The sequence below is a fragment of the Macaca fascicularis genome, chromosome X (genome assembly GCF_037993035.2).
Source record: "Macaca fascicularis isolate 582-1 chromosome X, T2T-MFA8v1.1".
Lineage (NCBI taxonomy): Eukaryota > Metazoa > Chordata > Mammalia > Primates > Cercopithecidae > Macaca > Macaca fascicularis.
In genome coordinates, this window is record NC_088395.1 from 46780111 (window position 1) to 46792367 (window position 12257).

Here is a 12257-nt window from a genome sequence, read left to right on the forward strand (position 1 = left end):
AGGTTAAGTGACATACTCCAACATGCATCTACCAGGGACTTTGGATCATAAATGAATCATTTAATCACAAGTTAACTCTTTGTGTCTGTTTATCAATGAGTCGGAAACCTGGGGGAGAAGCAGTGTGAACTAATCTTCAATCACCATCACCTTCTTACAGAGTTTCTGTGAAGATTAGAAAGAATGGATGTAAAAACAGAAATAAAGAATATCTGTTCTTAATACAGACCAAATGCTCCGTAAACTATATTTATGTTGGTTGGAAATTGTTTAAAAACCATCTGAAAAGTGCAGAGTGACTTTGATAGAAAACCCAGCCTGACGGGCCGGCATCCTCTCATAAAATGAATTGGGAAGTATTCCCTTTTCTATTTTGTGAAAGAATTTGTATGAGATTGGTATTATTTATTCCATAAATGCTTGATATAATTCACCAGTAAAGCCATATGGGTGTCTGGAAAGGTTTTTCATTATGAACTCAATTTCTTTAATATAGGTCGGTTCAAGCTTTCCATCTCTTCTCAGGTTGATAATTTACGTCTTTCAAGGAATTTGTCCATTTCACCTGGGTTGCCAGATTTATTTATTTTTCTTTTTTTGAGTTGTTTTTCATGGCAAGATCTCATTAGGATGTTGTCAAACTTATTGGCACAAAAATTGTTCATAGTATTCCCTTATCCTTTTGATATCTGAAGGGTCTGTAGTAAAGTCCCTTCCTATATTCCTAATACAGGTAATTTGTTTCTTTCCTCCTTTTTTCTCAACTGATCTAGCTAGAGTTTATCAGTTTCGGAGGCATTTTCTAGATCCTAAGGATGTTGCTGAGTTTTATTGTCAGGCAAAATCTCTCTTCTCTAGACTCACTGAAAAGGTTTCCTTTAGTCCTCATTCAGAAAGAGAGCTGAAACAAGTTCCACAGCTGTTACCTGCCTTTGGGGAGGCTTAATTTTCAGACAATATTACCACAATGGGAGAGGGAGAGAGCCACCCATAAATATTTGTAAAGATATTTGGCATTTGTTTTCATTTATTTATTTATTTATTTATTTATTTATTTATTTATTTGAGACCAGGTCTTGCTCTGTGGCCCAGACTGGAGTACAGAGACATAATCAAGGCTCACTACAGCCTCAAACTCCTAGGCTCAAGCTCCCCACCTCAGACTCCTCCAAGAGTAACTAGGACCACAGGCGTGTACCACCATGCCCAGCTAATTTTTTTTTACTTTTTGTAGAGGCATGGTCTTGCTATGTTGCCTAGGCTGGTATTTTGTATTTTAAATAACTAGAAGCTCTGGCCCAACCTTGCTGTCTAGCACGATGACCCTCAGTAATAAGGATACTTAGTTTCTTTAAAACTTTTTATTTTGGAATAATTATAGACTCACATAAGTTGCAAAGATTAAGTACAGAGAGGTTTCATGTACCCTTCGCCCAGTTTCCCCCAGTGATTACATCTTACATAACTATGGTACAATATCAAAACCAAGAAACTGGCATTATATGTATTATGTGTGTGCATAGTTCCCTGTCATTTAATCAAATGTGTAGATTTGCATGACTACCACCACAATCAAAATACACAACTGTTCCATCACCCTGAAGATGTCCCTCATGCTACCCTTTTATAAGCACCCCCAGCCCAATGCCCCCACCATCCCTATTCACTGGCAACCACTAATTTGTTTTCCAACTCTTTAATTTTGTCATTTTTACAATGCTATATAAATGAAATCATAGAATATATAACCTTTTAAGATTGGATTTTTTTCACTCAGCATAATGCCTTTGAGATCCATAAAGGTCACTGGGTGTATCAATAGGTTGTTCTGCTTTATGGTTAAGTAGTATTCTACAATATGGATATACCATTGTTTGTTTAACCATTCACCTATTATAGAACATTTTGGTTGTTTCCAGCGTTTGTCCATTACAAGTTGGTATGAACAATCATGTATAGGTTTTTATGTGAACATAGGTTTTCATTTCTCTGGGATAAATCCCCAGGAGTGAAATTGTGGGTCATATGGCAATTTCAAGTTTAGTTTTATTAGAAACTGCCAACTTGTTTTCCAGAGTGGCTGTACCATTTTACATTCCCACTGGCAATGTATGGGAGTTCCAGATTTTAAAACAGAAATGAATCATTGATGAGAAGTCAACTATAGTCTCTGAGTGGGTGAAGAACAGAGTAATAAGCAATCTGGGAGAAGAAAAATAACTAGAAAATTATGCAGGTAAATTAACACAGAGATTCACATGATTTCAGAAATATTGGCAAAAACCTCTTACCTTCTTTAAGCTGTATCCAGCATGAAAAATAATTGGAGGCAGAAGAATGTTGAAAAATACTTCTGGATCGAATGTTACCTGAAAGTTTAAAAAGAAAAAAAAGCCAATTTTTTATTTAACTCCAATTCATGCTATAATATTTGCTTAATATTTGAAGCCATTGACTAAAGTTTGAATATTTAGAGCAAATAACATAAATGTGAAAAATCACGGACTTATCCCAGAGGAGAAGCTATGACTCCCCATGGACTGGCATGCTCTTCTCCCCATAACATTTTGCTCTTATGATCTTGCTTGTGCTGTTTTAAAACATAATAAGACACAACAGTTTCATGCAATTTTGAGAACTCACAGAAAGCTTCCGGCTAGTGTTTTTCATAAAAACATCTTGGCCAGGTGCGGTGGCTCACGCCTATAATCCCAGCACTTTGGGAGGCCGAGGCGGGCCGATCACAAGGTCAGGAGTTCGAGACCAACCTGGCTAATACAGTGAAACTCCATCTCTACTAAAAATACAAAACTTAGCTGGGCATGGTGGCAGATGCCTGTAATCCCAGCTACTTGGGAGGCTGAGGCAGGAGAATCGCTTGAACCCGGGAGGCGGAGGTTGCAGTGAGCTGAGATCGCGCCACTGCACTCCAGCCTGAGCAACAGAGCGAGACTCCATCTCAAAAAACAAACAAAACAAAACAAAACAAAATCTTGATTTTCATCACACCTTTATAAAGGCTCAACTGCAATAAAAGATGCCATCGTGATTCTTTATTAACTTCCTGGATCCTCTCACAGAATCCTTTATAGACAAAATTGTGCTGAATTTAAGTCTCTTTTGAGTGACCAGCCTTCTGTGACACTTGATGTAGCCTAAATCAAAGTCACCAGCAATGTTAGTGGCTTCCTGAACATCAGCATAAATTGGGCAACTTTAAAGGAACTGAAATTTCTTATAGGTTTGATACAGGGAAATTAATCAAATGACTCTGAAACTTTTAGAGAGCAAAGTTTTATCATATCCAGAAAAAAATTCAGCATGCTATAAACATGCTAACCTTTTTAAAGAATTTGTTCATGCTGGTCAATTACTTGGCTTGTGTTTCAATTAATTATTTTTAAACCTTCATTCTAGTTATTAAACGTTAACTTTTTTGTTTAGAAACTGGAGGTGTTAATCAGCCTAATAAAAGTAGATTCTTTCAAATGATGCTTTATTCTCTCTTCTTGTTAAAGAAGAGCGTTCTGCAAAGCAGGGAATGTCAGAATAAGAAGGAGCCTTAGACAGTACCTACCCAATATGAGGACACTGGGCCCAAAGGCAGTGAAACTTGCTGGATGCCACCAAACCCAATAATGTACAAACTAGCATAAGGGTTTTCTGACACTCAGTTCAATCCTCTCCTTATCAATCAAGCTACATCAACATGTCTCTTTTCCCTCAACTAGCAACAATCATCCTGGCCTTGATTGTTCTCCCACCTTTGCTTTGTGCAGCAAAGTTTTAAACAGAGGGGATTTAAATAAACAGGTTTCTAAAGATAAGGGAGCAAAAGTCAGCTTCCTCTTCTATTATGAACTGAAAGATGGAAATGTGTTGGTATCATTTCCCTTTTCCCCCTATCTTATCCAATATGAAGGGCTCAAGCTGCCATTTCCAAACAGCCATTAAGTGTGGTATTTACATTGGGTTTCTTTCTCAGTTGCACTGAATTTCAGAATGTTTATGAAAACCCCATGCTTTCTTATGAAGAGTTGAGAGCAAAGAGTACTGCCATTAGGGACACAGAAAAGATGGTCATGTTTAATGCTCCAGGTGGAGAATAATTTTCCTTAAGGATTAGAGTAGATTCCAAAAACAACAAGAATTTAATTTCTGGAGCACACGCTACACTCTGCCTTTCACTGTCAGCCTTCACATACCTTAGCCTTGTGCTGTACTAAAAGGGGCTCCTCACAACCTGGGTCTCCCAAGACTGCTATACAGAAGGCTTCCTTCTGATAAAGCCTGGTCTATAAGGTAATGCAGTATACATCAGTTCATACAGATTTCTTGCTTATCCTGGAAATTACCCGTGCAAGGAGATGCATAATGCTTTTTCATGTGGACTATGTTGCTACTCCAACATTAAATGAAAATGCTTGGACTCTAATTCTAAGACAACGAGATCTTCTTCTTCCCCTGAAGATTCATTAAGCCTTTGGCATCAATCACCAATAAGAGTAAGCACTCAAATATTTGTAGGATATAGCAAAAGAACCGTGAAGAACTAAGAATTACCCTTGTGAATACTGAATAAATTAAGATAAAGGTGAAATCAACCTTATTTTAAGAAAGTAGCAATATTATCCCTAAACCACAGGAAGGGTAACAGACATAGCAAAGAGGAGATGGTGGCTGGATAAATGACCTGAGTGGGGACGTACAAACCCATTGCACAATCAGTGACCCATTTCAGCTACAGATGCTAACAAACCCACAAAGGTCACTAGCTGAAAGGCTCAAGTTAAAGATCTGGTTCTTCCTTCTCCTCATCATGGACCAAAAAGCTTCCTAACAAAACAGAGAGCCAGGAATGTTACCAGTAATCCAGGAGTTTGGAAGGATTTCTCTCCACAAGGTCAAGACGAGTCAGGGAATCAACAACCATGTCAGGACAATGATGACTGAGTGTCCCCAGCTCACCTTCCGTAGCATATCATTCTGCTCTACGCTGTTGATCTTGCCAGGGCTGATTTCTCCTTTCAGAGTGTATTCGAAGAACTTTCCGCTGACATTCACTAATAAGGTACTGAAGGCCCTGTCTTCCTGAGTACAGCTGAGTGATTTGTCACGGCCACTGGTAGCAGGGATACCATACCTCAGGATCACCCCAACAATGAGCCCTGAAAGAGTGGAAAAAAACTCATCAGGCCTGAGGAAGGATAGAGAAAGTGTAGAAATAATGGCATGGTTGATTTTCAACTAAGAAATGCAGCAATAATCTTAGAAACAACATGGGGTATGTATCTTAGGAGAAACTAACTGCATGGGCCTTCAGGATTGAAAGGGTTAAGCATCCATCTATTCTGGTCTGATTTAAGTTGTTCAGCCACCAGGAGGACAAGGTGGTGGTATTTAAGTTGTTCGGCCACCAGGAGGACCTTCGGTGGTATTATGACACTGTGAGCACTTTTTTTGTTCTTTGAGTGGAGTCTCACTCTCTCACCCAGGCTGGAGTGCAGTGGCACGATCTCGGCTCATTGCAACCTCCACTTCCCAGGTTCCAGTAATTCTCCTGCCTCAGCCTCCCAAGTAGCTGGGACTACAGGCACCCGCCACTACACCCAGCTATTTTTGTTTGTTTGGTTTCTTTTTGTATTTTTAGCAGAGACGAGGTTTCACTACGTTGGCCAGGCTGGTCTTGAACTCCTAACCTCAAGTGATCTGCTGGCTTCGGCTTCCCAAAGTGCTGGGATTACAGGTGTGAGCCACCACACCCAGCAAGCCCTGTGACCACTTTTAACACCTGAGCATGCCTCATTTCTCAGGCTTCTAGTGGAGGAAGATGGGATGACAAGCAGCAAAGATTTTTCTGGCCAGGACAGCACAAAGCAGAACTGCTGAGCTCTTTCATTTCACCCAGCAGCATCCCTCAAGCCAGTCCTGCTGCCATGTGCCAGCAAGGACCAGGCCACTGGAGTTTCTAGTTGCTATAAATGTAACTTGCTTTGCCACGCATCAGAAGAAAGGGCAGGGGGATTCTTTTGCTTAGGTCATTTGAAGCACTGGGTATCATGGAGAAGGTAATTACACCCCTTGGGAAGTGAAGCACTGCAGTGTACATTTGAGCAGTCAGGATTCAGGGGCTGGAGAGCTGGCTTCTTGGGGCTGTAGCTATGAGATGGCTAAGATCATCAGCTACAAGTATGTAAGTCTCATACCCTTCTTAGTAGGGCTTTCCCATTAGGGAAAAATAAAAACAGCAAGATCACGTATAAGCATTCAGTTCTGTGAATAAGGAAAGAGTGTGGCTCCCTGGACCTGAACATGAGTCAGATGTGCCCAAGGAAAAGTGAGTGAAAGATTTAAAAACAAAAACAAAAACAAAAACAGCCATAAATGACTATCAGACACTTTCTATAATTCTCTTAGGAGGAAAATTTCAGACTTCTTTCTAAATTCAGTTCTTTGCTGGAAATATTAAAAGACAGAATGGTATATTTGCTTCCTCATCTCATTTTGCCATTAATGGAGAAAGTTGTATGAGAAAAAGAAAGAATGATGTTTATTGTCTTCCATGTGTAATGTTCTATAATGTCTCTTATCACCGAGATATGTAAGAACCCACAAGACATTGTTGAATAACAATTAAAATATAAAATCTAGAAAAACATAGTTCTTTAAGCCAAAATCTGCATCTGTGTTGCATTATTATCATTATTATAGACCCATATTAACAGATAATTGCAGTTTGTTGACTTGTAATAAAATAACTTGATTTTTTTACAACTTAAAAAATGAGTTTCTTAATAATCTCATTCTGACCAGATATGAAACAATTTGAAAACCTTTAAAGGCATATAAGAAAAACCAGACCTTTTATTTTATTTTATTTATTTATTGTTGAGAGAGTCTCACTTCATCATCCAGGCTGGAGTGCAGTGGTGCAATCTCAGCTCGCTGCAACCTCTGCCTCCCAGGTTCAAGCAATTCTCCTGCCTCAGCCTCCCCAGTAGCTGGGACTACAGGCACCCGCCACCATGCCCTGCTAATTTTTGTATTTTTAGTAGAGATGGGGTTTTGTCATGTTGGCTAGGCTGGTCTCGAATTATTGACCTCTGGTGATCCACCTGCCTCGGCCTCCCAAAGTGCTGGGATTACAGGCGTGAGTCACCATGCCTGGCCCCAGACCTTTTAAAAAAACATATTTTAAAAAACATATTTATCATTACCAAAAAGAGATGTCTGTAGGGAAAAGTAATGAAAACTCCATAACTCAGATAGTGCTAGCTGTCTGGTAAATGGGCCAAAAGCAGGCATTTAAGGTCTTCAGAGCCAATCTTTTGTTCAGGTCTTATTGCTGGAATTTATATTCATTTCTTCCTGTGGGATGATAAACCAGATGACACTAGAGATGGTCAGCTGGCATTTACTCAGCCCTGCTCTGCTCGGCCTTGGCAACGGACTTCCTAGCTGGCAGTCTCTTTACCATCTTGTGGTTTAGGGTTTTCTGGGTGTCTGTGCTGGTAACTGAAGTTGAGGAGGTGCCTACACTGACATGGCTGCTGGCCTTGGGTCTTCATTACTGTTCTAGGTGAGGAGGGGCCCTGGAGACTTGTGGTCTGTAACCCCAATACCTAATCTGTCTCACTGACCTATCTCTTCTCCTTCACCCTGGTCGTCAGCACCCTCCATCACTTGTCTCTACAAGTCAACACTCATAGGGTCTCTCCAAGGGAGGAGGCATCTTCCGTGTGCTGTAAGGCCTGACATTGAAGGGCACTCTCCAATCCTTCTTTTCCCCACTCTCATTGTTCTGGTAATTGTGCTGGTGACCGTGTGGAAGACCCCCATGGTGCAGATAACATCTATAATGGCTTCAGTCTACTGTATCTATACTGCCTGGCACTGGAACTCCACCAGGGCCTGCAATCTTTGCTGCCTGTGTACCCTTTTCTCCTTCAACATTGAACTCCACAGCTTCTCTATCCCCTGTACTGCCAGGGTGCTTCCTGGGGGTTATTCTTCTTTATGACAATCTGGCATACAAATACATCTCACCCAGTGTCATTCCTGTGGGTGAAACCATATATGTTTCTTACACTGAACCATCTTACTGTTCCCAAACTTTCACTGGGATAACCTTCTTGTCCTGTTCGCAGGCTGTCACTCCCTCTGCCTCTGCCCATGGTGTCATGGCAAGTGTCTCAGCCTCACTGCTCATGTCTGCGGACACAGTGATGGTGACTGGGACCAGCTGTGGCAGCAGTGGCTCCTTTGCAGGTGTCATGGTAATGAGACTGGTGGCAGTGGAGCTGTTCAGAGCTCTGTGGGGGGCCCTCCCTCCACTCTAGATGAACTCTGTGATGCTTTTTAGTCTTATTTCACCCCCTGGTTAGACAGTTATTTTCTGATGAAGTTTTACATGACAAAGATGACTCTAGAGCCCTTCGACACTCATCATAATACAGGATGATCTGCAGCATCTGGAGGCAGCTACCTGGAACATGATTGAACTTAAATGTCATCAGGAAACCAAAATAAGTCATTTACAGACTATCTTTCTCCTAAAAATCAGAGCCTGCTTCATGTAACTCATTGTTTCTTGACTTTTCTAACCTGATTATTAGCAGAGCTAATGGAAAGACTGAAGCATACTAGCAAAGGTCCCCATGAATACTACTCTCACAAAAGAGGGGATTTATGTTTGTAGACAAATTCCTCAATTACAGGAAACACTCTTCAACTCTCTTCCAGTAATCATCACCATCATATTTACAATCATTACCAGATGACAAATATTGTTTTTTAAAGTTGTAAAACCTTTCTTCTCTACCCTGGCCCAATGCACCCATATTAAAGATGGGAGACAGTGAAGGTGGTGATGCTGCCCCCTTGTGGTTAAAATATGGCAACACAAAACAACACAGCAGAGATGTAAGGTTAACACCATCCTGACAGTTTTGACCAAAAATATACCAAGCCACAGGGTATACCACTAACTCAAGGTAGAGTTTGGGTACCTCTCCAGACATTTTAGATTCATATTTATTACCACTATATTCCATGGCATGATATTAAGTTCATATTTGGCGTTTTCCAATTGAAAGAATAGGATATTAGAACTGCAGGAAGGTAATTAGGTGAGAAAATGATAAAGACTTGGAGAAAACATGAACAGCATACTTTCATCTGCTGGATCTCAGAGATATCCTGACAGGGGACTGTGAAGTGGTCATAGCTACAAGGAATTAAAACATGCATTAGATTTTTTTTTGAAAGCTCCAGAAAGTTCAGTATTCATAAAAAATGATGGAGAGCAACAGAGGCACTAATGATTTGACCAGATTAACAGCCTAGTGTTCTAGATCACAAAGAGAAATAACCTACTGTGGGTTTGGGCCAGGGAAAACAGCACGTAAAATGTTAGCTGATAAAGAGACAATCACTGATTTCATAGGTACATTACTAATGAAAGAATTGTTTTGAACTTTTACAGAAAGCAAATATGGATGAAATTCCTTTGATATTTGATGTGGCTTAAAACAAGATGGTAAACTCCAAAGGGGCAAAAATCCGAGACTGTTTCAACTTGTGGGTATGAAAACAACTCACTTCACAACTGTACTAGCATATATGTAGTTTATGGATGTGCTTATCCAAAACTTGGTAGTATGATGGAGGAATATAATCATGAGAGTGATATGTGGTTTAAAAATCCCAAGGGTTCATTAAAGAAACCAGCTCCCACTGATCTGGTGCCAGTTTTCCTTTTGTGGCTGAGGCTGTTGGGAGGACAGCTGAACAAGTGGACGCAGTGAGGTTTAATTCTAGACAGCCATCCATCAGCTACAATATTCAAATGTCTATGTTAATAAGCCTTTGTTAAGGAGGAGAACAGGTGCGTGGGTGCACTGTTCTTTAGTGAGACCTCATTTTCTCTTATATAAGGTACTGAAAGTAGATGATCACCTGATCAGTGTGGCCACCACTGTGGAGTTTTTTTTACAGCACAGTAGGGGTTGTTATGAGTTTTAAAGCTTCATCTGAAATTCCAAGAAAAGAAAGCATCTCATTTTGCATCCAGTTACACAGTGTTTGAAGATGGCGATAACTATTTCTAATTCAATTAATAAAGAGAATCCAATGGATTCCAGCAGTTGACAATGACTTTTCAGGTCTGGGGGTCATTTACATGACTTGGATTTTGAGAATGAATATGACAGCCCTTTCAATACCTTGTTCTACTTGTTCTGCTACTTATGCAGCTGCATTATTCATTGATATATTAGTTTCAAGGAGAATTCATTCAAAATATTTTTGTTCCTTGTTTTGAATATGTGGTGAAACTAAAAAGCAATTTTATTAAGGTACAATTTACAAACCATAAGATTCACCCATTTTAGAATGTACTATTCAATGATTTTTAGTATATTCACAGAGTTGCACAATCATCACTGCAATCTGATTTTGAAACATTGCCATCTGCAGTCACTTCCTGTTTCCTACTCCAATTCCCAGGCAACTACTAATCTACCTTCTGCCTCTACCGATTTGCCTTTTCTGGACTTTTAATATAAATGGTGTCATACAATATGTAACCTTTTGTGTCTGGCTTCTTTCACTTAGTGTGTTTTCAAGGTTCATCTATGTTGGAGGTATGTATCAGTACCTCATCCCTTTTTATTGTCAAATAGTATTCCACTGTACCATTGTACCATATTTTGTTTGTCCATTAACTAATCAATAAATATTTGAATTGCTTCCCTCTTTCTGTTAATGTGAATAACGCTGCTATGAACTTTTGCATACAAGTCTGTGGACATGTTTTCATTTCCCTAGGGTAAATACCTAGGAGTGGAACTGCTGTGTCATATGATATATCTATGTTTAATATTTTAGAAACTGCTAAACTACACTGGGAAAATGTATTGTTTTACATTCTCACCAGCAACATATGAGAGTTACAGTTTGTTGGCCGGGCGCAGTGGCTCATGCCTGTAATCCCAGCACTTTGGGAGGCCGAGGCAGGCAGATCACCTGAGGTCAGGAGTTTGAGACTAGCCTGACCAATATGGGGAAACCCCGTCTCTACTAAAAATACAAAATTAGCTGGGTGTTGTGGCGCATGCCTGTAATCCCAGCTACTTGGGAGGCTGAGGCAGGAGAATCGCTTGAACCTGAGAGGTGGAGGTTGCGGTGAGCTGAGATGGTGCCATTGCACTCCAGCCTGGGCAACAAGAGTGAAACTCCGCCACAAAAAAAAAAAAAAAAAAAAAGTTACAGTTTGTTTATGTGCACAGCAGCACTTGTTATTGTCTTATGATCATACCTGTTTTAGAAAATGTTCAGAGGTATCTCACTGTAGTTTTAATTTGCATTTTCCTGATGCCTAAAGATGCTGAACATCTTTTTATGTGCTTATAGGCCATTGTATATCTTCTTTGGTGAAATGTCTTGCCATTTAAATCTTTTGCCATATTTTAAATCAGGTTCACTTATTGAATGGTTAAAAAAAAAAAAAACTTTTGTTTTCTGGATAGAAGTCCCTTATTGAAAATACAATTTGAAAATATTTTCCCCAAATCTATGACCTATTCTTTTCTTTTCTTTTTTCAAATTTCTCTGATGTTGTCTTTAAAATTTTTTTTTGCTTTATTGTTATACAATGAATTATTTTTTCTTTTGGTGTACAGTTCTATGAATTGAACACACATATAGATTCACGTAAGCACCACTGCAACAAGGATACCAAATAGTTCTACCGCTCCCCCAAAACTCTCCTGTACTATCTCTTCACACTGATACCTTCATCCCACCTATTAACCCCAGAAATCACTGTTTTTTGTTTTGTTTTGCTTTGTTTTTTCCATTACTAGAGTTTGTCTTTGCAAGGTTAAATACATGGAACCACGCAGTATGTAACCTTTTGAGACTGGCTTCTCTCACTCAGCATAACGCCTGTGAGGTTCATCCAAGTGTTGTGTGAATTAACACTTCATCCCATTTTATTGCTAAGTTGTATTCCATTGTATAAACACTCACCTACTGAGGGATATTTGGCTTGTTTCCAGCTTTTGGCTGGCACAAATAAAGCTGCCATGAACACCCATGAACAGGTTTTTATATGAACATGCTTTCGTTTCTCTAAGATAAATACCCAGAGTGCAACTGTTCGGTCGTATGTGCAGCATATCTTTAACTTTATGAGAAACTGCAAGCCATTTCCCAAAGTAATTATGCCCTTGTTTTCAGTTCTTTTTTTTAAAGTT

The 12257-nt window shown here is 39.7% G+C and overlaps 1 protein-coding gene across 3 annotated transcripts in view; it reads right to left on the reverse strand.

Annotated features, from left to right (window-relative positions):
* The window catches only part of SLC9A7 (solute carrier family 9 member A7), a 144760-nt gene that overhangs the window by 62421 nt on the left and 70082 nt on the right, over positions 1-12257 (reverse strand). For all 3 annotated transcript variants that reach the window (XM_015443699.4, XM_015443697.4, XM_065538052.2), the window contains exons 2-3: positions 4969-5168; positions 2292-2369 (exon numbers count right to left, since the gene is read on the reverse strand). In XM_015443699.4, the coding sequence (XP_015299185.3) occupies positions 2292-2369; positions 4969-5168 (278 nt within the window). The remainder of the gene's footprint in view (positions 1-2291; positions 2370-4968; positions 5169-12257) is intronic.